This window comes from Protopterus annectens, chromosome 7.part0, assembly GCF_019279795.1.
Source record: "Protopterus annectens isolate FY-2018-M chromosome 7.part0, PAN1.0, whole genome shotgun sequence".
Lineage (NCBI taxonomy): Eukaryota > Metazoa > Chordata > Ceratodontiformes > Protopteridae > Protopterus > Protopterus annectens.
The window spans coordinates 249647260-249673916 of record NC_056739.1 but is presented as its reverse complement, the minus strand read 5'-3'; the positions used below and the strand labels follow the sequence as shown (position 1 = coordinate 249673916).

General features: G+C 38.2%; 1 protein-coding gene across 1 annotated transcript in view; it reads right to left on the bottom strand.

Moving 5' to 3' along the window:
• Positions 1 to 26657, bottom strand: part of LOC122805805 (epidermal growth factor receptor kinase substrate 8-like) — a 293418-nt gene that overhangs the window by 100686 nt on the left and 166075 nt on the right. Inside the window, exons 6-7 of the mRNA XM_044076069.1 lie at positions 24225 to 24336; positions 19222 to 19256 (exon numbers count right to left, since the gene is read on the bottom strand). Of these exons, the coding sequence (XP_043932004.1) occupies positions 19222 to 19256; positions 24225 to 24336 (147 nt within the window). The remainder of the gene's footprint in view (positions 1 to 19221; positions 19257 to 24224; positions 24337 to 26657) is intronic.

Below are 26657 nucleotides of genomic sequence, written 5' to 3'. Positions count from 1 at the left end.
TTTGAGCCAAAAATTGGGGACAGTTGAGAGGTTGGCTATGCCTAATTCTATAAAGCAATTTATTTGCATGTACCTCTCAACCTGTTAATGCAGTAAATCTGAACAAGGCCAAATATATTGGGGCACATATAAACAGTACTAAAATTGCTCTTGTATAAATTGAGACAGTTGATAGAACGGCTCTTACTTTAACATGCATTTTTATGAAGGTTATGAAGTCTGAAACTTATTATTTAGTGACTTCTGGCAAATCATTTAGGAATTAAAACTACAAATTTTATGAACAACAAACCAAAAATAAGAAGCAAAAATCTATTCATTCTTTGAAAATCTGGACAGTTGGGAGGTATAGTTCAGCTGGGCCTGTCTGAGTTTGCTGCCCTTCCCCCCCCCTGACAAAATAATGGTTGAACTGGAGCCTCTGCAGCCATTCCAATTAACCATTACTTGGCTATTTCACTCCATTTACCATAAACACTAATATGCATACTGCTTTACTTCAATGATTGGACTTCATTTGAAAGTTTTATTTTGTATTTTACAGCACAAACATTAAGTAATCTGTTAAACAAAGCAATGCAGTCTCACAATGAAAACTTAGCATTAAAACTTCTCTGCCCTTGTAACTCACATTCATTGAAACAGCATTGAAACCCACATTCAAAGAAAATACATTTTGCCAGTGGCAGATAAAGATTAATTTTGGGCTGTTTTCGAATCATAGGCCCCTTGCATATGAAACATACATATGCTCTTTGATACACTTTCCTCATTGTACTAAAAATTATATTCCTTGTACAATACAGTACACTTGTTAGAGGGTGTTTTAAATTTGTTTTGAACATTTTTCCAGTAAGCAATGAAACAAAACATATGCACCCATAATGGCAAAACTGCCCAGTTGAGAACATTTATCATAAAAAGTCTACTCAGACTTCCACAGTCCACCATTATTAGTAAATATACACAATTCTACAGTCCACCATTATTAGTAAATATGCACAATTCCACAGTCCACCATTATTAGTAAATATGCACAATTCTACAGTCCACCATTATCAGTAAATATGCACAATTCTACAGTGCACCTTTATCAGTAAATATGCACAATTCTACAGTCCATATTCAGTGAATTCAGTTCTTGCCATAGCTGTCAACCTTAGCACAAAAACCTGGACGAAGCCAATAATGGGGAATACAGTCCCAAAAATAGGGACAAATTTAAAATATTCATCTTATAAACTTAGAAAATTGCTAGAAAAAAGGTTGTGCTACTATGTATTCTGAAGAACATGAAGTTTGAAATTCAAATGCGGTCAATTCTACTGGACAGAACAAAACAATTTTCAGCAGAGACGAGGGATTAATACTGCAGACACGTCTTTGTAAAATGGCAGGGCATCAGAGCAAATCCACACAAACACAGGCAGGAGATGCAGACTCCAAACAGAAGCCACCCCAACCAAGAATCAAACCAGAAAACCTATAGCTGTGAGGCAACAATACTACCACCGCACCATCAATTATGCAAGGAATTAAACATTCAGAAACCTGAAGTCTGAAATTCAAATGCCTGTCAATTTTACTGCGGACAGAACAAAACCAATTTTCAGCAGGGATTAAAACTGCAGACACGTCTTTGTAAAATGGCAGGGCACCAGAGCAAATCCACACAAACACATGGAGGAGATGCAGACTCCACACAGAAGCCACCCCAACCAAGAATCAAACCAGAAAACCTATAGCTGTGAGGCAACAATACTACCACTGCACCATCAAATCTACAAGGAATTAAACATTCAGAAACCTGAAGTCTGAAATTCAAATGCCTGTCAATTTTACTGCGGACAGAACAAAAACAATTTTCAGCAGAGATGCAGGGATTAATACTGCAGACACGTCTTTGCAAAATGGCAGGGCACCAGAGCAAATCCACACAAATACAGGGAGGAGATGCAGACAGAAGCCACCCCAACCAAGAATCAAACCAGAAAACCTATAGTTGTGAGGTAACAATACTATCACTGCACCATCAATTATACAAGGAATTAAACATTCAGAAACCTGAAGTCTGAAATTCAAATGCCTGTCAATTTTACTGCGACAGAACAAAAACAATTTTCAGCAGAGACGAGGGATTAAAACTGCAGACACATCTTTGTAAAATGGCAGGGCACCAGAGCAAATCCACACAAACACAGGCAGGAGATGCAGACTCCAAACAGAAGCCACCCCAACCAAGAATCAAACCAGAAAACCTATAGCTGTGAGGCAACAATACTACCACCGCACCATCAATTATGCAAGGAATTAAACATTCAGAAACCTGAAGTCTGAAATTCAAATGCCTGTCAATTTTACTGCGGACAGAACAAAACCAATTTTCAGCAGGGATTAAAACTGCAGACACGTCTTTGTAAAATGGCAGGGCACCAGAGCAAATCCACACAAACACATGGAGGAGATGCAGACTCCACACAGAAGCCACCCCAACCAAGAATCAAACCAGAAAACCTATAGTTGTGAGGTAACAATACTATCACTGCACCATCAATTATACAAGGAGTTAAACATTCAGAAACCTGAAGTCTGAAATTCAAATGCCTGTCAATTTTACTGCGGACAGAACAAAAACAATTTTCAGCAGAGACGCAGGGATTAAAACTGCAGACACATCTTTGTAAAATGGCAGGGCACCAGAGCAAATCCACACAAACACAGGCAGGAGATGCAGACTCCAAACAGAAGCCACCCCAACCAAGAATCAAACCAGAAAACCTATAGCTGTGAGGCAACAATACTACCACCGCACCATCAATTATGCAAGGAATGAAACATTCAGAAACCTGAAGTCTGAAATTCAACTGTCTGTCTATTTTACTCGGACAGAACAAAACCAATTTTCAGCAGGGATTAAAACTGCAGACACGTCTTTGTAAAATGGCAGGGCACCAGAGCAAATCCACACAAACACATGGAGGAGATGCAGACTCCACCCCAAGCAAGAATCAAACCAGAAAACCTATAGCTGTGAGGCAACAATACTACGACTGTACCATCAAATACAAGGAGTTAAACATTCAGAAACCCTTAAGTCTGAAATTCAAATGCCTATCAATTTTATTTAACATTTTTAATCAGGACAGTCTGACTTGGAACAAATAAACAAATTTTCAGCAGAGGCCCAGGAAGAAATAATGCAGACATGTCTTTGTAACATGGGAGGGCACAAAAGCAAACCCACACAAACACAGGGAGAAGATACAGACCCCACAAAGAAGGAACCCCAGCCAAGAATCAAACCCAAGAACCTGCAGCTGTGAGGCAACAATGCTACTACTACACCATCAAATATCAAGCATTGCAACATTTACAAACCACAGATATTATGAGGAACAGATCAGATCGAATATGAGGCAAAAATCTGAAATTATTTTACAAATGGTGGTGGGTAGGGAACTCAAGTCTTTAACACCTGCATACAGGGTACAGGGTTCAAGCCTGAGGCATTCCCTACCACACCACCATAAGCACCTGGGGCATTTTCACACACACACACTCTCCAGTACAGCACAAGCACCATACAAAAAGAAAAAGCACAAACTCAAGCACCATACACAAATAAAAAGCACAAACTCAATAAAAATAAACATTGTAAATTAAAAGGCACCCGCGAGATCCCAATGCTCCTTCCCGACGCCGACGAGATCCCTAAGGCTCTGTCCCGAGTCCCTGCTGCTCCTCTTGCAGTCCGGACGCGTCCCATAATCCTGGCGGGTCTGTGCACTGTAAAAGTGCACAGACGCTCCTGTGTCCCCTATGGGGCTGCCTTGAGCATGCGCATAGACCGATAAGCCGGGACTCGGTCTATGCGCATCCGCGAATTTTAAAAAAATATTTTTTTTTATTTTTCATTTTTTTTTTCTTTCTTTTTTTATTTTTGAGGGGGCTGCAGTCCGGCAGCCCTATGCCACGAGCCGCCCCTGAGTTTAGGTGGGTTGGAGCAGTTGCAATGTGACTGTTCCTTATAGATGCTATACTAAAGCTAATAACACAGGTTTTTATTGTAATACGAACTATGATTCATTTTTTAAATTGATGCACAAAACAATTGAGGAAGTAAAACATGATTCTGTTCTCTACAAACAACTGTTTATAATTGAGAGAAAAATGTTTCACGCAGGACAAGTGTATATTCATAGTAAAGTTACTACCAAAGTAGAAGACTGTTATTTTGTATGTGGTAGAAAAGCATACAAGTGGTTACCTGAGAATTGGTCTGGCAGTTGTTTTTTGGGCTACCTGGTTCCGGCCATTTGACACATAGCAGTCTTACCTTGAGGGAAAATTCGAAATGTTCGAGAAGCCGTCAAGAAGCCTGTCAATCCAGTAGGACAAATCGATGCGCCTTGGAAAAATCATCATGCTGTGGGCGATGGACTGACACACATGGACTTGAGTGATTATGTTATATTGTGGGTAGTCATATTACCAGCATATGGAGCAGTGAAATCAATCTGGGAGCTGAGAAAACTGTCTAAACTTCTCAAAGTAATGAGCAATGCAACCTTTTCCGCTCTAGAATTGGTGACTGATGAACTGAATGCCATGAGAACTGTAGTGCTTCAAAACCGCATGGCTCTCGACTTCACACTAGTGGCGAGAAGAGGTACTTGCGCTTTAATCTAGGAGGAGTGCTGTTCGTATATTCCTGACCATAAACACGAGATAGACAGTCACCTCATGGTAATTCAGCAAGTGTCGGTCATGACCAAACCAGGACCAAATCCATTGATGGACTTTTTCCAGAGATTGTTTGAGGGGTGGGGCAGTATCCTAATGAACATTCTGATTGCCATCTGTGTAGGAATGATCCTACTGGGGGTATGTGTTTGCTGCTGCATCCCCTGCATGAAAAGACTGATTAAAGACTTTATAGACATGTCAGTTTCAGAAACCTTATATCAAGGTGCTGAATTTGAAGAACTGTTGAAAAATTGAAAATGCTTTCATAAGTTTAAACTGAATGACTCCCTTAACTGAAATCCTGAGTAGGAAGAGGTTAGGGGAAGAAAAACTGTTTATGCTTATTTTGAAAGTAGAATAAAGTATTAAAAGGGGGGAAATGTTAGAAAAATATGTATTAGTAATATGCTTAGTGCATTTGAGGTTTAAAAAAGGGTTAACACATTTATTCTATTTCACACTGCATAAATCTGTACAAACTGCAGAAGCATTCCAATCTTGTAATGTCATGAAATATGCGCAGTTATGGTCTCTGCTTATACTTTGGAAATTTACAGGGAAACATTCAATTTCTGCTAGTGTCAGGAAAATAATAATTGATGTTTCACTTCTACTAATGTCATGAGATTTAAACAAAGAGTTATTGATTTTCTGCTTATGGTATGAGAAAATCCACAGCTGCAGAAGCTATTGATAATGAAGACAAAGGCTGTTTGAAAATATGAACTGCAATCAGCATTTACTTGTACCTAAGCTAGAAAAGTACCTTGAAATGTAACATATGTATTAGAGCTGCACAAGTGAAGCTTGGAGTGGGCTAAAGAAAATACAGCCCCCAAGGTCAGGTTGTTTTTCTCAAATGTTTTTCATAAATCCAGTCATGTCAGCAGGAAATCCAAGTAACATTTTCTATGTAACATATAGTGAGTTTCAAATCTGAACATGTCAGCAGGAAATCTGAGTAACATTTGCTGTAGAACAATACAGAAAGCTGTGTTTAACTATGTCAACCATAGAAAGTAACATTTTATAGAACAGTATAAGAAAAGCATACTTCCTGTTAGTAACTAGGCACAATCCTGTATTTGCATGTTTTTTGTCTCCTTGCTGCAAGTAATAAAGGTGCCATACCTAAACCTTACGTGCATTGGTCTTTGAAGTTTTTTCCTTTGACAGTCATGATAGTATCTGATTTTATCTAGTTTTAGTTCTTTTTTTACTTTGTTTCTGCATTCTAGATAAGTTGTTTTTAAAGTTTGGGAGTCAGATTTATGCCAATCATTCCACTTATCACCTTTAAGTTTCATTAGGGACCTCATTTCTTTAGTAAGCCAGGGTGCATAGTTTGATTTAACCCTAATTGTTCCTGCTGGGGCAAATGAGTTTAAGATGTTTAAGAAAACAGTATTGAAATAATGAACAGCATCATTAAGTTGGAGAATTTTGAGTGGGGCCCAGTTATAGGTTTTTAGGGCTGAGATGAATTGGTTATGGTTAAAATTGTTTTTGTTTCTTATCAGACGATAGGTGGTTGGTTTGGATTCAATGAAGCGGTGTTTAATTATAAAGGTTGGGTGGTGGTCACTTAGTTTATCTGGTAAGCAGACAGCTTGGTAAGAGTGGTTAGGTCTATTTATGAGGTCCAGTTTAGGGCTGATTCCCGCTTGGAGGTTTTGTCAATTCTGTTTGGTGAGTGGATAATTTGACTACATCCATATTGGTTTATGTGGTAGATGGGATTGATGAACAAGTTAGCCAGTCTATGTTGAAGTCTCCCATGATGATTGTTTCATTTGAGAAGGAATTGATGGACCAGTTCAGAAGGTCTTCTCCAGTAGGGATATTTCCTGGTAGACTATAGTATCTGATTATGTTTATAAGCTTTCTGTGATTTATTTTTAGTCTGGTCAGTATGATTTCAGCATTGTCAAAAGAGGGGGAGGGTACTTCTACAGTATCTACATTCAGTTAATTTCTAAACAGTATTGCAACTCCACCTAGTTTTTTATCTTGTCTATCTGTGTAGAACACTGTAGCCAGGTGGTAAGGTCTCATTATTTGTATTTTTGGGCTTTAGCCATGTTTCTGTTAAGAGTACAATGTCAGGGCTATATAGAGCTAGGGTGGCATGATGTTTGTGTACCTTATTTAGAATGCTTCTTTTGTTGATGTTTAATAGTAAAAGGTCTGTAGATTTTCTTTTGGTTAATATGGAGTTATTGCATTGCTTTAGGGGGATAGGGTTGAGGGGGATGGGACCGGGTTTGAATGGATATTGCCGCTGAGGGATAGTTTAAATGTTAAGTAGCTAATTAGATGTATTAAAGTGGTCATGCATTTGTTGTATTTCAGAGAGGGTTTAGAGCTGTAATGCCTGGTAGTCTCATGGATGGGGATATAAAGTTGTGTGGTTGAGTTCAAGATGGATGAGTGGGGAAGGACATTGAGGTGGTTGAATGTGTTAGAGGTGGTGATAGTGGTAGCATGATGTGGGGTTGAGTGGGTTAAGTATATGTAATATGAGGTAGTGCGGGCAAGTAAAGTGAGGATTGCTAGGGTGGTGGAGAGTTGCAGTAGCATAATATTTGGTTCTAACAAAAAGAAGTGATGAGGTATTATATAGCTGGGATTCAACATGTATGTATTGTGGGCTATACTGTTTGTAGAAGAAGAAAAGATAGGGCAGTTAACCGGGGTGTGATCAGTGTGGAGTGTGTCTGGGGAATCGTAGACTAGGGGAGTGTTAGATGAAATAACGTTTGGAGGGAGATGTAATTTGTTGATTGGATGTGTGTATGGGAGCAATAGAGGTATTGGAGGAATGGGTGGAAAGTGGGTGTGGTATAGTTGGCGGTATGCATAGAGTATTGGTGTGGCAAGTACTGATTTGATCTGAGTAAGTAAGTGAGTGGCTAGAGTGTATAAATTTAATTGATGTGGATGTGGGTGGGAATGGGGGTAGGGTAGAGGAGTGGAGTGAGCCCGAGCGTTAGTGAGTGTGAATGGAGTGTGTTTAACCCATGAAGCCGAGGTGTGCAAATCAGCAAAAACAATCAGCTGAATGTTGGTCCATGCCAGGTCAGTGCAACAGCACTAGTTTTGTTCAAAGTATAACTTTTGTTTGGGAGAGAGATTTGCCCGGTTGTAAACTACTTTATGAAGAAAGTTCTGCCAAATTGGGAATAAGGTTATACCAAACTGAAAGACTGCAGGGTTTTAGAGACTGGGGTTACTACAAGGGCTCTATGGGTAGCTAGGCTAACTAAAGCCTAGACTCGAGATTAAGAGAGTAGGGGGGGTAATGGCAACAGTCCCGTGTGTACACCTAAGTAGTTTTAACAGTGTAAACTGGTGTATTTGTAAAGAAAAAGGTCACAAACACTCTATCAGTAAGGTGGTCTTGGGCAGTACAACAGTCTTTTGATGGTAAGCATCAGTGCTCAGCAGGAAGCAAGGTACTCTAGCTAACTGTAATGCCGTAGAGTGACCACAAGGATAGTACTATTAGGGATATCACCAGTAGAGGATAGGCAAGTGAAACTATAGGGAAGAAGACAGAAAAATGCAGTGAGCTATTATGGAAAATAACAGTTGTTAGGTATGTAAGGGTAAAAAAATAATGCAGACATATGGTATGTTAAGGTAAAAATCTAATGCAGACATAAGGTATGTAAGGATAAAAAACTAATGCAAACAGAAGGATTTGGACTTTGTAACCATTGCCGCTACTGTTGAACCATTGGTTTACACGTGTGGAGGTAGCCATGGTCAGTTAACTGCAATGGAACTTTAGCAGGAATATTACACACATTAAGGACTGACTATGGGGTCATACAGTTTCAGTGTATCTTCAGCAATGTTCCAACTTAGCTTTAAGACACAAAGAGTTTAGTAGAGCAATTATAATGTAAATGTATTAGACAGTGCAAGTAACATCAGAGGTGTTCCCAAGGCTTGTGAACCAGGTAATAGGCAATTTAATTACAAAGTATTTCCAGCGTTTATCTGGGAAGCATTACAATCTAAATATCCAGCTGGAGGGACATATTACATTTCCTTACTGATGTTAAATGGTTTTCGCACTCTCTGAGGGTTATGCGGTGATACTCTACCTAATGTCTCCTGCAGTCTTTGCAGCACGACCTCACTGATAGCAGTAGAGTACACTCCTAGGGCTAGTTGCTTTGCAATAGTCTATTAATATAGACTCCCTCTTGATATAAAAGCATATGATAAGACTATACAAATACAGCAAACAGAATAGAGAAGGGCAATGCAGTTAAACCAGCATATTCAATCAGGAGCACTCAAACAAACAGCACAGGTCTATCACGGTTTGCATAATGCATTACAAGCAGCTTAAAGATGGGATCACGGAGAAGGTGTCATTTTTAGTTTTTGATTTACTGATGTGTGGCTCCATTTCTGAAGATTTGTTTAAATATTTTAATGTTGAGCTCCCCATTGTTCCTATATTATATGGCTTACCCAAAATACATAAGGATATGGTTAACCCACCTATGAAACCAATTGTATCTAGTGTAGGATGGGCAATTGAACCCCTGTGGAGAAAAATCTCTGCCCAATTCTGGACACTGTGAGTACTGTACTTATAGAGAGACTAAGTCATTTTTAGAAGAGCTTTATAATAATGTCTCTGGTATTAGTAGTGAATATATATTTGTTACCATGAATATAAAGTCTATTGTTACAGTCATCCCAAACAGTTGGGGTGTAGACAATATTAGATAATTCTTGAATGGGAGAAATATTCTTTCTAATGATAAAGTGAACTTGATCTATACACTTTTGGACATTATCCTGGAGAATAATATATTTATATTTAAAGATGATTTTATCTCCAGAGAGTTGGCATAGCTATGGGTACAGTGTGTGCCCATAGCTATTCCAACTTAGCTCTTGCTCAATGGGAAGAGACACAAGTGTTACATAATAATGATTTCTATAGATATATCCTCTGGTATACTAGGTTTATTGCCGATATATTTTTTTCTGTGGAGAGGGTCACCCCATCTATTTCTTAAATTTGTTGAACATCTACAGAATACAACATCTTTCTTAAGATTTACCTGTCACCACTCAAGAAAAAAGATACATTTCCTAGATGTGACTGTTAGGAAGACAGATTTTGGATCTGTATGTATTAGTTTATATAGGAAACCAACATGAAAGAACGCCCTCTTACATAACAATAGCATGCATCCTAGACATGTTTCTAGGAATGTGGTGAGAGGGCAAGTTCTGAGGCTAATGAGGCTACACAGTGAAGATACTCAGATGAAAGTAGCCCTACAGCAGTTGAAAAGCAAATTTGTATCTAGTGGATATTCAATAAATGAATCGGATCATTGTATTAATCAATGTTTGGAAGAGAGGGAATCTAAGCATAGACCCTACTTTTCTAACATAGTAAGTACCTGTAATGTGAATCAGAGTACTAACAATAAAAACATTTGAGTTCCACTGACATATTCAAGAGATGTTAATATCTTTTGTGAGATATTTAAGAAGAACTGGAACATACTGCATGTGTCAGGTGAGTTGAGAGACAGTTGGTAACAAACCTTTCTTTTCTTTTAGGAATAATCAACCACTAAAAAGACAATTGTGTTATAGACCATATAAATATGGTATAGCAATTGATTCACAGAGAGTTGGGACTTGTTCTTTCAGTGGGTGCTTTGCCTGCAACTACATACATATACGTACTAGCTATAGGCATCCAGGTGACGGTTTCCTTATTGAGTGCAAGTTTTATGCGGATTGATGGACTCGCAATATAGTTTATTTTAGCTACTGTGTGCTCTGCAATGTATATTATGTTGGGAAGACCAATCGCTCCTTTAAAGAGTGCATTTTAGAACATGTTATGGACATTAGAAATATGAAAGAAAGTAGTGTCCTAGTTAAGCATGTTATGGATAATGGGCCACAACATAAGTTTAGATTTTTTTGTGCTAGTGGTGGTTACTGAGAATATTAGAGGGGGTGATTTAAAAAATAAGACGGAATCAGCTGAACAAAAGTAGATTCTTCAGTTTGGAGCTGATAAACTACCAGGGATAAATGATGCTGTAACACTAAAACTATTTCTTCGAGCACATACATTGAAACATTAACACACTGTGAGTTTTATTATTGTTTGCATTATTTTAAGAGTTGCATGTATATTTAAGTATTTAAGTAATTTAATTGAATGCAAGATTTCATTGGTTTGAGTTGATAGGTTGTTGATTACTATATCTGTTTGATGTACTTTGTTAATGGCAGTCTGATGAAGTAATTTCACTGTGAAAGCGCTTACTACTATTTTACTTTTTCTAATTAAAACTTTTAGCCCGTGGCTATGTATTCTGGTATTTTGCTGTGATTTCTGGAATTAGTATACCACTTACAGCATGGAGCTCACCTAGTTGTTAATGCTGCTTTTGCAATGAGCTTAGGCAGCATCCATCCTCTCATGATGGTTGAACCGACATCGGCCTCCTATACCCGTCCTCACCTGCTTGGTCCCTTCTGCAGTTGTGCCACTATTCAAGCATGGGTCATCTGTGGGACAGTCAAGGCATTACTCCTCTGTGCCACAGGGCAGGGGTAAATTTAATTTAACTTTTGACTTGTAGGAGTTTCGATAGCACGCACCTCAGTGTCTACATTACATGACATCCAGTACTTCACTTTGTTAATATCAGACATCTGTTGCTGATAAAAAAGCAACTCCAGCATTTACATCAGACAGTTACATACAGAAAAAAATATTTTAGAAAATTTGGACTGGAGAGACTCCAGCAGAGTATATGTTTCAGAGGTACAAAAACATCAGACAAACTGACAGCGTCTGAGGCCTTTATCAATCAGAGGACATGGGCTCCTTTTCAAGGCTGTCACTCATGGTGCAGTATAAATCTATTCTTATGTGCTACAGATTTTATGTTGGTAAAACTAACCGACAGTTGAAAGAACGCATTAGGGACCACCTTTACTGCACTAGAAGGGGGGGAGGAATAAAGTGCATTGGTCAAACACACCTTGTCCATGGGTATGGAACATAACGTTCCTTTTTCAAGTACTTCAAGTTCTGGCAGTTAATGAGAGACTAGGGGCCATGACCAACAATACAGAATTAGCAGAACTGAAGTGGATTTTTAGACTAGGGGCTCATAGGGGGTATGGACTTAATGATTCAGTACCCCTGAAACCTGTTCTAAGGAACAGGAGAATTAAGAAATAATCATTATTAGCTTACAATATGTCTTTATATGTTTTTTACGTCTTTATATATTTTTTACATTATTATTCTTGCAATTTTATATGTGTAGTTATTGACTTAATAGGAAGTTGATGATTAGTGCTGAATTAATGATGTTTGTACCTTTAAAAATTTTGGAGGGAAACTGTTTTATCTAATTAATCAATGATATAAATGGAGTGCATTTGCTAGATTTTTTATTATGTGTCTGAAGAAGTAACTTGATTACGAAAGCGCTTACACAACAATCGATTTTTTGATTGTATTACTTCTGTGCCTGTCTCCATAATTTTGGGATTTGCTGTTTGGAACTATTTCTTTGGAGTTTGCTCACATCTTGTTTTTTTTTTTTCTACATTATACTACGTTGGTGAGCATGGTGGACGGCACCCCATTGACTTTAACATCTACTTTGGGTGAGCAAATAACTGCAGGACAACGTCCCAAAAACAATTTAATGAGTTTTATGTTTGATCAAAACAATCCTTTACTTAATGGTGAACTGCTTACAGTTATGGAGTGTGACTCACATATGGATAGTACTGTAGAGGTACAAGTTCATGGGTTAAAGAGAGACATAGAAAAGGGTATGTTTAAGTATAAGCATTTACAGTGTCACTTTGAATATTGCCTTGAAATGAATGTAATACCTAGAGGGCTGAGGGTATTTAATATGCCCACATATGGGGACACCTAAGCACAGCTCCTGGCTGAATGGCAGAACATCAGTCTTGAGACAAGCAAATCATATATGAGACTGTTAATTGCATTTTTTTCTCCTATGGAGATAGAACTGAGCGATACAATTGAACAGCAGAGTGAACAGCTCCGGTCTTTGATCGGGGACAATATGACTGAGTTATTTTCTAGTGAGCTTATTGAGAGGAGAAACATTTGATCTTGCTGAAAAAGAAAGAATTGGCAAGGGATGTCCATGACTTTGCTAATCAGAATGTTTTTACATGGCTGAGAACTGAGAACAACCCAGGAAGAGGGTTGACCAATAGAAATACAACATACGTGATGGCTACCAATCCAGCAACTGTGGATATGAATCCAACCAGTGAGAGTGTGGTTGTTACATCAGAACTGCCCTCCTCAGTTTACTCCATGCCTTTAACTGTGAAGCCTGTGGTTAATGTGTTAGCAGCACAGTCAGTTGAATGGAATGCCGAGATGGTGGTGAGACGGAAGAATCTGTCTACAACAAAGGAGTTTGCAAACCCCACTCTACCTCTTCCTTTTTGGAACATCAGACGTGAGGTATACAGAGCGGCTGAAAGGACAGCACAGAAATGGAAGGAGCCTCCAATATCCATGCAGACTCGTACACTGAAGAAAATGTGGGGCCAGGAAACTGCCAACTAGTTTGGAACATTTCCGACTACCTTTTGAAACCAGCTGAACATTCACTTTTAACAAAAGGTCTGAATTTTATACCTTCTCCTTCTTTTGATATCAGTGACTTATTAATTGAGATTAGATTGTTTGCTCATAATGTAGCCCTCAAACTTATGTTTTCTGACAGTGCAGTTGTTGACTGCAGGAGATCTTTCAAAAAATCTAGTTTGTATGTACCTAAACTACCGGAACATGTTGAAGTGTTTGTGAAGAGTTGTGAAAAAGATTTGTATACATACTATAATAGTGTCAATGAATGCAATGTAAATAATTTAACTAAAAATGAGAAGCAAGCGTTGCATGATTTACGTAACAGCCAGGACATAATAATTTGTCCTGCAGACAACGGTGAACTGGTGGTGGTGGTCCTCAATTCTGCTTATTACAACACTGAAATGTTGTTAATGTTGGAAGATGTAAATGTCTATCATGTTATTTCCCCTAACATTGTTTATGAAATGCAAGAACATATAAATATGGCTTTATATGAGAGCATGCAAATGGGATATCTGACTAAAGATGTATTTAACTTTTTTCAGGTAGAGAAACATTTGATTCCTAGGATGTATGGACTAACCAAGATCCATAAGAATCCATCCCACCCTGTTTAGACCCATAGTGGCAGGAGCAGGGTGGCTCACAGAACCAATTTCACTATATATTGACACACAATTGAAATTAGTGTTAGGGGCATGTCCTACTATACTTAAGGACACTCAAAATGTCTTGACAGATCTATATAATACATGTGGGGGTCAGAACAGTGAGAAATTTGATTGGCTGGTAACGCTTGATGTTACCTCGCTCTTTACTTGCATACCTAATCCTGAGGGAATAGCTAATCGAAGTGAACAGATTGATTTTTTATGCATGCTATTAGAAATAGTACTAGAAAACAACATTTTTTTCTTTAAAGACATATGTTATTGGCAAACATCTGGAGTAGCAATGGGCAAACCTTGTCATGGAAGAATGGGAACATCATCTTTTACATCCCAGAGGGAATACTAATATCAGGATATATAGGAGTTTTGTAGATGACCTGTTTATTGGTTGGAAAGGTAGTGAGGAAGCACTAAATGATTTTTTTCTAGAATTGAACATGAGTAGTAACTTTCTACACTTTACGATCAATAAATCTAGAACACATATGGACTTCTTGGATGTAACAGTGGTACAGACTGATTCCGGAGTCATGACTAGAATGCACAGAAAAGATTGCTATCATATGTCATACTTGGATAGATGTAGCATGCATCCACTCCACGTCTTCCCTAATATTATAAAGGGGCAATCTTTAAGACTATCACATCTTACTAACAGTGATGATGACTTTTTAATAAGTTTATTGACCCTAAAAAATGAATTTGAAGGAGAGGTTACACAGAAAAGGAAATCACTGCAGCATATGAACAGGTAATAAAGGAAAGAAATATGAGAGGTAGACCGTATTTTTCCAATCAATCTGGAATTGAGGATGGAGGGAAAAAAAGGACATCAGGATACCCGTGTTAATTTCTTATACACAGGATATAAGTAAGGTAAGGGACATCATAAACAGGAATTGGCACATCCTACTGGTTGATGAATTAACAGAAAAGCAAGTGGGATTTTATCCCAAATTTACATACCAAAATAAGAAAAATCTTAAACAACAGTTATGTTACCCACAACCTACTAACACACCCACATATTTGGAAAGGGGTATTACAAGCTGTGATAGTTGCAATTGCTGTATGTACATTGACCAGTCCAGGTTCTTTAGGCATCCTGAAACTGGATATTTGTGGGAGATTAGAAATAAGGCCAGTTGTAACACTAAGAATCTTATCTATTTAGCATCCTGTGTGAAGTGCTACAGATTTTATGTTGGGAAAACCAACCAACAGTTGAAAGAATGCATTAGGGACCACCTTTACTGCACTAGAAGGGGGGGGATATAGTGCATTGGTCAAACACACCTTGCCTATGGGTATGGAGCATACCTTCCTTTTTCAAGTACTTCAAGTTCTGGTAGTTAATGAGAGACTAGGGGCCATGACCAACAATACAGAATTAGCAGAACTGAAGTGGATTTTTAGACTAGGGGCTCATAGCAGGTATGGACTTAATGATTCAGTACCACTAAAACCTGTTCTAAGGAACAGGAGAATTAAGAAATAATCACTATTAGCTTACAATATGTCTTTATATTTTGTTATGTCTTTATATATTTTTTACATTATTATTCTTGCAATTGTATATGTGTAGCTATGACTTAATAGGAAGTTGACTATTAGTGCTGAATTAATGCTGTTTGTACCTTTAAAATTTTTGGAGGGAAACTATTTAATTAATCAATGATATAAATAGAGTGCTTTTGCTAGATTTTTTGTTGTGTCTGAAGAAGTAACTTGGTTATGAAAGCGCTTACACAATAATCAGATTTTTTGGATTTTTTACTTCTGTGCCTGTCTCCATAATTTTAGGATTTGCTGTTTGGAACTATTTTATTTGGAGGTTGCTCACATCTTGTTTTGGTATTTTTCTACATCTCTTCTTTATTATTGACAGGGTCTTGTTTCTTGTCTAGTGTGTCTGTAGTAATTTTGTGAAATGCTGATTTGGCTGTATTTGATACGGGGGAGGTCTGCCTCCTTTTGTCAAGTGTCATATCCTAATAGCCTGGTAAGAGTCTCAGAAACACATGTGACCGAGGAAACTTTATTTTGCAAAACTGTCTACTGGGCAGTGCCAATGGTGGAGGGGATTACTCAAGTCTGCCTACTTATAATAGGTAAATACCAAGTCACCCATATCAAACTCACTGTACAGAAATATATGTCATAATATATGCACAAAATGTGAAGACTCAATGCCTTAAATTTGTTTAGGGTCCCTTTCCTTCTTCTATCTCCCATTCTACATAAAACGTGTTTGGAAACCAAATTAATTAATGTCAAAAAACTGTTGAGAATACTATTCTTTCATATTTTCCTGGGATGTAGTTTCTTGTATATTGTTAACTAGATTATAATGCTGAGCCAACAGATCATTTTCCAGGCTTGCTCATTACAAAACATAAGCAGCAGTTATTAATTGTTTGAATAGCAAAAGTCAAAAGATATAAAAATTATTGAGCATACTGCACAGAAATTATTGAGCATACTGCACAGAAAGGATACAATGTTTTAAAGTTGCATAGCAGCAAAATGCAGTATTTGCACTGTGTACAGTAGGAGATATGAAATGTTGTAGATTAAGAAAAGGATTCAGGCCCATAGAAAAGAATGCAGCTGAGGATTCTTGTTGGAAAATGTTAGAGAGAAGTAAAGGACTGTACTAGAGAAAAACCTACAGCAGAACTATTTGAGTGTGAAGAGTATAAACATTTTTCCAGTGATCTGAACTAGGCTTTCTATCCAGTCTATTTTAGCTGAAAGTGATATTTTATATTACTCATCAAGCTGCTACATTAAAGCCTATGATGTAAAAATAAATAAATAAGTTGTTGTTGTTGTTGTCTTTCTGCTTTTCCCGGTTAGGGGTCGCCAAAGTGGAACTCCGGTCCGCTAATGATTGGCAGTAGATTTTCACGAACACCGAGGTGCCAGCTCGACGTCCAACCTTCAATAAAGGCATGCCCATTTACGCATGTCTTTCAAATGGCCACCCAACTGTGGGGAGGACATGCAGACTCCACACAGAAGGCACTCCCTGCACTCCAGCCGAGAATCGAACGGGAGAACCTCTTGCTGTGAGGCAACAACGTTACCGCTGCACCACCAAATAAATAAATAAGTACCAAAGTTATTTTTTAGAATTAATTGTTCCCTCAGTTTATGTACTGGCATGCCCATCACTCTACAGTGGATTCTTTTTTAGTCTATCTTGCATAGTGTTGGCAACTCAGCCTGAATAGCTGTGCCAACTTATGGCATATTATTCATTTAAACATGCAGTTGACTATTTGGAATAATATGTGTAATTTACACTGAGAGCTGTTATTTCTCACCTTTTCTAGTTTTACTCTTGCTAGATTTGGAAAAGATACTACAGGTTCATCTGATGCTTGATATTCATGTTTAACCACAGATCTAGCATCAATTGCCATTCTTATTTTGTCTTCTTTAAGTGGAATCATCACCATTGACAATACTTCCCTTCAAAGATGACTAAATCTAGGAATCTAAGATATATGTTTTCCTAAATATACTTAGGATAAAAATTTATATTTAGCCATTTCAGGCAAATTGCTTTTGAAGTGTGTTTTCATGGATGCTGGGTTCCTCTCATTTTATATGCAGCAGACTTAGCCTCCAGCACCACCAGCATTATTATAATAATCTGTGGGATTACTACAATTTGGGGTATTTAGAAATATCTCTATCTCATCCCAAAAGATGGAATCTGACTTTCTTTTTGTCTATTCAAGAGTAGGAGATTTAGATGACTTCTTAATAAGGATGAGCTCTACTATGGCTTGCTGTTGGACCTGAGATGCATCAGAAATGTATGGATCACAGAGAAGACTTGCCATCATGTCAATGTATGAAGTGAAATTGTTAAAGCAGGGCAGAGCTTTTAAGGATGGAAACATTTGTAAACAATTCTAAAAGATTTTTTTTAATGTTTATTTTCCAACATGTAAACTAAAAAGTACAGACTGGAAGGGTTGCAAGTGCATTATAAATAACTTCTGTGCAAACATTGAAATGTCATAGCCTTAGTTTTCCGACTGACTCAACCAATACCTAAAACACACATCATTGCTTTTTACACAGGTTGATAGTAGTTTATATAACTAGTGAGTTTGCAGAGGGTAATAATTTTGGCAAGGGCAGAGGTTGACAAAGACTGATTGGGATAAACCAAGGACTGTGCTAAAACAGATACGGTATAAGCATCTACTTATATCATGCCTTATTTAACTGAGTTTTATAACCTTATGCTAGGTATCTAGATTTACAAAATTATTTTTTATATGTTCATTCTTCATGTTTCCTGAATTTTACAGTGCCTCCTTGGGTATACTGTACCTTGGGCACATTTGGCTATTTTTCATAGGTTCTGGGCCATTTTAATCCAAGCTAAATTTCCTGTAGATGCTTTGCATTCTTTTTATGCTAAGGACAAATTGTTTTCAATCTCTGTATTTTGTTTTTCCATTTATTAACATAAGTGCTATCAGTGGTAAGATGCTTAGCACATAATTGCCTTTAAAATGATTAAGAAAAATAAAGGCACATCAATTAAGTTCATATCGTACATAACTTTTCCTGTGCTTTGAATCACTTTATACTTAAGCATTTTGGCTACATATTCTGTTAGACAATAATAAACAAGTAGAGAAGTGTGTTTTCAATTCATGTCATAGGTGGTGTCTTTTTTTTTTAGCCTCAGATAAATAAATATAACAGTATAAAATATCAACAACTTATACATCTGTGTCATTTCCACATTGTTATACAAATTAATCGCATATAGCCCTCTGAAGGCATGAAATGTGTTTTTTCATCTCTTCAATATGAAGTCAGTCTAATTATAAGATCAGCAAATTTGCTCAAAATACATTTTTAATGTAAATAATGCAATCATCTGACCTACCACATGCATTATTAATGAGTATATTTCAAGTATATTTAGAAGGATATCTGGTGGTAACTGACCTCACCTCTTCTGTTTTACCTGCTGCATACATTGTTTCTTAAGTTACACATGATATGTCATAAGCAACTGTCATCTACAGTTAGCCTAGATATGTTTCAAGATTACAATGACCAACAAATATAACATTTGTATTGTTATACAAGGAAAGGACTTACCGGTCTGAGTGTAAGCTTTGGGATCTCTGCGACATCTAGAAAAAAATAGTTAAAAATGAAATAAGAAAATATCAAGTAAAAAGTCACACAGAAAAAAATATCATAGGCAAAAAACATTCAAAGAGTCCCTAGCAAGCCAGTGAGTTCACTGTGTAATCCCTTAAACCTCTTATGAAGGAAGTCAATGGGAGATATAGAAATAACCCATTAAGGACTTACTGTTTTATCAGCTACATTGCTCCTGAATGCCTACTGATATTTAAGTTTTTATAAGTCTTTATTGATGCATTCAGGTCAATAAAGTTAACACCCCCAAAAAATATGAGATAACTTGTTACAGCTGGGTGATGCCTCCAGGTGTTTCTGCAGTTGCACTCCCTCGACACCTCTAGGCATCAGATATTGCTCGTTCATATTAAGAATCTCTAGAGAACAGGTCATCTCTGCATTCACCAAGGCCAGAAACATGGCCTCAATGGGACCAGATAATATTCCAGGTTGTTTACTAAACAATCTTAAACAAGACCTAGTTGGTCCACTTGGCATTCTCTTTAATCATAGCTTGACAACTGGCTATGTTCCTGCAGAATGAAGAACAGCAACAGTAATGATCCTGCACAAAAGGGGTGGGGGGTGGGCATCAACTGACCCTGGGAATTATAGACCCATAAGTCTAACCAGATTCATCTGCAAGGTCATGGAAAGAATTATCATGGACTTTATCAACAAGGACATAGTCAACCTCCAAACACTGGACCCAACCCAGTCTGACTTTGTTAAGTGTAGATCATGCTTATTAGAGTTGGTAGACTTCGTTGAGAATGTCACCAATGCAATGGACAAAGGTAAGACAGTGCACACAGCCTATCACAACCTTGCTAAGGCTTTCAACACAATTCTCCACTCTGGTACCATTGAGAAACTCTCCCAACTAGGGATTAACCCTTATGCTACTAGATAGTTAGCCAAGTAGCTCACCGACAGAACACACTCTGTCAAAATTGGTGACTACACCTCCATCAGTAGATCCATCACCACAGGAGTACCACAGGGGTGTCTACTGGGCCCCTCACTATTCGGCATCTATTTCTCAGAAGACCAGGCCAAAGCAGATGGCTTCTGGCTCACCACATTCGCTGATGATTACAAACTGGGAGCAATCATTGAGTTCACCAACAATACAAGAAGGGCTAACACAAACAAATAATTGGTGCCAAAGCCATGGTCTAAAACTAAGTGAAAAAAAATGCATTATTGCTCCCTTTGGCAAAAAGGAATTCCCTACAAATCCCAATATTACCAGCACCCCTCTGAATTCCAGCCCAGTGGTGTGAGACTTGGGAACACAGGTTGATAGCAATCTGAACTTCAACCACCAAGTTTACACAGTGGTAAGGAAAGCCTTCTATGTAGCACGCCCCATAAGCAAGGGCATAGCATCCAGGTCAAGGGATGTTATAACTCCACTATACTTGACTCTTATCAGGCCACTAATAGAGTATAATGCACCCTTTTGCATGTACCTCACCAGACACCTGCAGCAGCTGGAGAGACCTCAGAAGTTTCTCACTAAGAAAATACAAGGACTCCAAACCATGACCTACATGGACTGGCTGAAAGCCCTGTCGCTTCTCTTTGTATCTTATAGGCTGCTGAGAAGTGATTTGTGCCTGGCCTATAGGGCAATCTCCAACCCTTTCCTAATAGAAATGCTGCACATCCACAAGTCAAATGGCACAAGAGTCACTTACACTAGGGATCTCAACATAGCTTGTGACATTAACAGAACATGCTGGAGAGTCAGATATGTCTCCCAGAGATTGCCGTTTCTCTGGGATAGACATCCTATTCATATAAAACAGAGCTCCTCACTGACACTATTCAAATGCAACCTAGATAACTGGATGGGAGACCACAAATTTGTTCCTAGGGTGGCATCCATGTCCCTCATGGACAGGGGTAGCTGGTGTTGATCAATGACCTGTTCGGTTCATAAGTTCATTCTGCGAACTACCTAAAAAGAACAAATGGGGATACTTGGACTTAATATGGTTAGGCTTGTAAAGGCTCTAAGGCCACTAGCCTGGTAACCTACTATGAACCTATGAATATATAAATATTACAAACTTAATAGTTAATGTGTTTACTGTGACTTATAAAATCAAGCTTAAGACCTAGAACCTAATGAATGCTACTATTATAAAAATAGTTTGTGCTGAAGAGTTTGCCATTTATACTTCTTTAATAACCCCTATGGTTCCAGCAGTATGAATATTTGTTTGAAATATGAGGGCATAATTTGATTCTATCAAAAAGTTTAGTATCTACCAATTGTGAGTTAAAGTGCAAATGTTCACTGGAGGGATTGAAATAAATGATATCAGTTTTAACATGGTAGAGCAGAAATATCTGTCATTTGGTGGTTGGGGGTGGTGGGGGTGGGGCAATAACACATTTCAGTTTCTGATTAAAATGTAAGAGCTGCATTCTGATTTGCAATTATCATAAGAAACAACATAATGTGGTCAGTAACACTGTATATGTTATTCATTTTGTGCTCTGTGCACTTTCAGAAACAGCCCTCAACCACCTCGAGCGTTCCAAACTGTATTACTGACCAGTTTCTCTCAGTGATCTTTACCATTCTTTGATGTTGCCATATTTTCCAGGAAGGATCTCTTAACTGCTTGAGGAACTGACCCTAGTGTCTTCTGCTAAATGTTTGTGAGGTAGTATGATTATCAAACAACTTCAAGTGTACAGGCAAATTGATCATAAGGAAGTGAGATGTGCTGTGTCACACATTTGGTGTTTGCATGCATCTGTATGCAGCATCCTGGGAATCAGTCAAATCTCCTTCATTTATTATTCCTGTGTCCCACTAGCAGTCAAACTTTTGGAAACAACCTCTTATACTTTCCCCAAAAGACAGAAGGCCATCAACTTTAATCCGATCTCAGTGGCTGAGTCTTCTGTCAATGTCTGTCAGTTGGTGCAAAGGATTGAGGAGCTGCTAACAAGTTGTTTCTTGTGGTCCGGTTATACTGAGTTTGATTCCCTCATCCTGCATTGCCTAACTGTGTGATTCTGAGCAAGTTACTTAACCAGACAGTGCTCCTGTGCTGAGTCTGAAAAACGTCCATGGAGATAAGTGCTGTACCCCAAATCAACAAATAAAAGTAACAATGCAAGACTTAATACTAAGCCATGGTTGCCAGCAGTATAGCTGGAGTTACCATTTTTGTGCCAGTAGGCCAAAATTGCCAATGCAGATTTTGGAGCAGCATTGATCCTAGGTGGTAAGAACATTCACTCAAAAGGTCCAGCATGTGGGGCTCACCCCTCAACTCTGGTCACTGTCTTTGTGGAGTCTTGCATATTCTTCCCCTGCCTTAGCTGGTTTCCTTCAGGCATTCTGGTTTCATCCTACTTCCTAAAACCTGGATATATTATACCCCAAGTTATCCATGTATGTGTTGTGTTTACCACTGCCCTTGTGATGAGGTGATGGGTAAATACAGTCCAAGAAGGACCAATGAACTTATCTAGTTAACAGACAAAAGAAGGAAATGACTCCTAAAAAACAAAACATTAGATTTAATTAAAAATGTAATACAGCATTTTTTAGAGCCAGAGGACATGGTTTATATACTACATTTAGACACTCCTTAAATGTGAAAAAGTACAAATATGTATTTGACCATACGTTGAAAAAAATAACTCAAAAAAGGCATATCTAACTCCTGTCAGGACTAAAGTGGTTCAGAAGCCATTTGTAAGGTTGTCCAGCTGTATTATGTGTGCTTCTTTACCATGTTTAACTATAGGTAATGGCCTTCTTTGCAGTTTGTCATTCTCGTAACAGGGCACATGACGGGTCTATCTTAACACTTAGAATGGAGTAGTAGTCAACACACACAACGTCGAACTAGAAACATTAAAACTGCAGAATATCGAAAAAGATGACAAGTATGTATAAAACATTTTTATGCAGGGGGATTTTACCCTTTTCCCAGAGCAGTGCAATCTAGGAACTACAATATATAATTAGCTAGGGGGTGTGGGGGTGCAGCCTTCTGTGTCAAAAATGTTTTATATAGACTTTTTTATGTTTGCTGATATTCCGGAGTTTTGATGTTTCTGGTTCAGCGTTGTGCCTGTCGACTCTTTCTCCATTTGACAGCTTAATATAGATCCAACACATGACTGCAAGTATTAGGGATTGATGGCTAGATTTATTGCATTTGTAGCAGCACAGTCATTTCTGTTATGTCTAGAACAATGAATAAAAGAGAGAGAGAGATTATTGGCCATAGTTCAGGTAGCAGCTTGGATGCCTGAGCAGTTGGGCAGGGAGGGGCATGAAGGAGTGACAATCATTGGCTCATCCTTTCCAAAAAGGAGGGTGGAATTTATGCATCTGAATTAGCACTTCCACAGAGTGATATGGTTACTGCTGTAACTGCATGGTAGCGTATTGAATTCTATATACTGGGGGGGGGGGGGTAAGATAACTGATGTTAAATGCAGTACTACATGTAACATTAAGCAATCCTTCCAATTTAGGGCATAACACAATCCCTGGTATACATGGACAGCATATGCAACACTGCCTGGTGTTACAATATACTGTGTTTCCATCTTCCCTTCCCATCCCTTCAATGTCTTTGATGGTCATGGTCCCATCCTACGTGAGGGTGAGCTGGGAGTGATGATGTTGGAGACAGATAAGTTAGGAGCAACTGGGAGCAGTGTTGGGCAGGCAATAATCAGCAGGAAAGCTACACATAGGAGAAAGAGAGACAGAAAGAAAGCAGAGATGAAAATACAGACTGCTGTGTATTATCATCTTGGCTAACCTATTAGATCCAGGTACTCTGATACTAAGACTTAAATAGCACACGCTTGGTTTATTTTGTTGCCTGTTATGGATTTTGGTAACAGTCATTTGCAAAGCTGAAGAATAAACAACATTGAATAACAAGAACTGCAATTTTGGATACCTGGTCATCTTTCATCTTTCGTTCAGTGGGTGGGGATATCACTGGCGGTTCCCATCCATCATAAAACACTGGAACATATGGTGGTACTGATTCTGGATTAGGCCATTCTGATCTACAAAGCATGAACAGATTTAGTCAGCATCACTTCAGATGTGTTGTAATTAACTTCTGCCTCCAAATGAAATATACAATTTACAAAATTACTGATAAGATCTTAATTCAGATATGGCTGCATCCAAAAATAACACTGCCAGGTGATTTAGATTGTACAAAAAGATTTAATGCTTGATTCATGCACAGTACTGTTTTACTGCAAGTTGCTAAAGATTTAATTATTCCTTTATCCTTGAATAGTGTCTACAGTGCTGTCATGTCCTAAACTTTAAGTTACTGTTTAATCATGTTATTTTCACAAGTTGCAATGGATATTAAGGTTTTGAATTGTTTCATTTGTTCAGATTGACAAGAAGACAGTCAGTATTGTTGTGCTTGAGATGTAGGTCTGACCCATGGTAAAGCTTATAAATGGCACACTACTTTAATCTTGTTGTTCAGATACCAAGATTTTATCTGAAGCTAAAAGTGTACCAGCCACAGAATATGGATCAGGGCATGCCTTTCAGCACTGGGTTTTACTATGCATCTAGGAGGGTTGTAATTCTACATGACAGAGCTCTTTGCCTGTGCATACTTGCTTCATGCAAGTGACATACTGTCAGCTATTTCTATCGGCCTAAATTATGCTCTTTACACCACAAGATTTGGTGTGGGGACTTCTGCATGAAGGTAGAAATGTCAGAATTTTGTATGCACTTGCTCATAAAAAAGATGCTTAGGCGGACACTAAAATGTAAGCAGGGAGCTGTGCAGATGCGCAGTAGATAAGCATTTCTGCAAGTAGGTAACAGGGATGTTACTTAATCTCACAGTGTGAATCATCCTGCCAAAACCAGTGCAATGGAATAGTTTATTTGCTTATTTATTAATTTGATTTGGCAACTGGTGTAGAACTCAATTCCCAGCAGACCATCTTCAGATTCAACCCGAGTCAAGGACATAAGATACATTATTAAAATGACATAAAATACAGTTAATAACAAAACATTCTACAAATTGAACTAATGCAGTTATAAACTCAGGCAGAGAAAAATAATTACTCTGTTGAGAGATAAGAGCTGAAATTATAGGTCAAGATGGAAGAAGCCAGGGAGGGTGGTAGTACAGTTATAGAACTCATTAGACAGGAGGAAGAGGTTGAGAAAGTAGGGGGGTGTATGAGAGATGAATTTGGGCCAAGAACTTTAGCTAGCAGAGCTATGAGTAAACAAAGGGGCAGAATTTGGTTGGGGAGCAGATTTTTGTAGTAGACTAGAATGCTGAGGGGGGCATGTTATGTCACACAGTCATTTTGGAAGCATTTGCAATGATCTGGATTCTTAGTTCACATATGAAAGATGGAAAGGATTGAGTGGACATAATTTCTTCTGGGATAGATCCCCAGATTTTAGGGTGAGAAAGGCGAAGGCATAGTTAGTGCTGGTCAGATTACTTTGTAGAACAAACATAGATTTGTAGAGGAAGTGGATAGTGATCTTACTCTGTAGGATGATGGTTGTTTTTTACAGAACCTACCTGCCAGTGAGGAATGAGAAGCATTGTAGTTGTAGTGGCTTAAAGTTCTGTGAGGCCAACAAGTTACATTTTCAGTGATGGGGAGTCAGTTGGCTTTTCTAAGGTGACACGATGACGTTTGTATTTGGGAGAGATGTTTATGAACCTGCAGGTGCTGTTAGCTGTTGTTTGTAGAGAGCTGGTGTAATTTTTGAGGCAGATGCAACTATTGGGAGGCTGTTTTCTAGCTGGGGAAGGAGAATACCTTTGACTGCAGCTGCATTTGCAGGAGGGATAAAAAAGTGGGAGAATTTCCTAGCCCAAAATTGGAGTTTATTTTGAATTTGGTAATTTTGATGTGCTTTTGAAGCTGAATATAGTATCAAACCAGAGTCCAAGATATTTGCATCATTGGAAAGTTTTCAGTGCTGTAGTGAACTTTCCCATGAGCTGAAACTTCACAGAAGCTTTTCAGGGTACCAAATAATATTGCATTGGTATGTGTCACATTTAGAACTAGTTTATGCTTGTGGATCCAAGAGCAAAGTCTTGCTGCAAAAGGTTCTTCAACTGATGTGGAGATGTGTCATGTCCGCAGATGATGATATTATCTATGTACAGAATAATCAGAATTTTGGGGCAGTCAAGTGGCTGGAGGTTGGTTGATAAATAGGGAGGAAAGAATAGATGAAAGTCCTAATTGGGGTACTCCTTTTGTTTTGGGTTATTGGGAGAGGATGGGGATACACCTTGTAATAAAATGTGTCTGCTGGAGAGGACACCTTGAAGCCAAAGGGTAGCTTGTGGTCTGATAGTATTGTC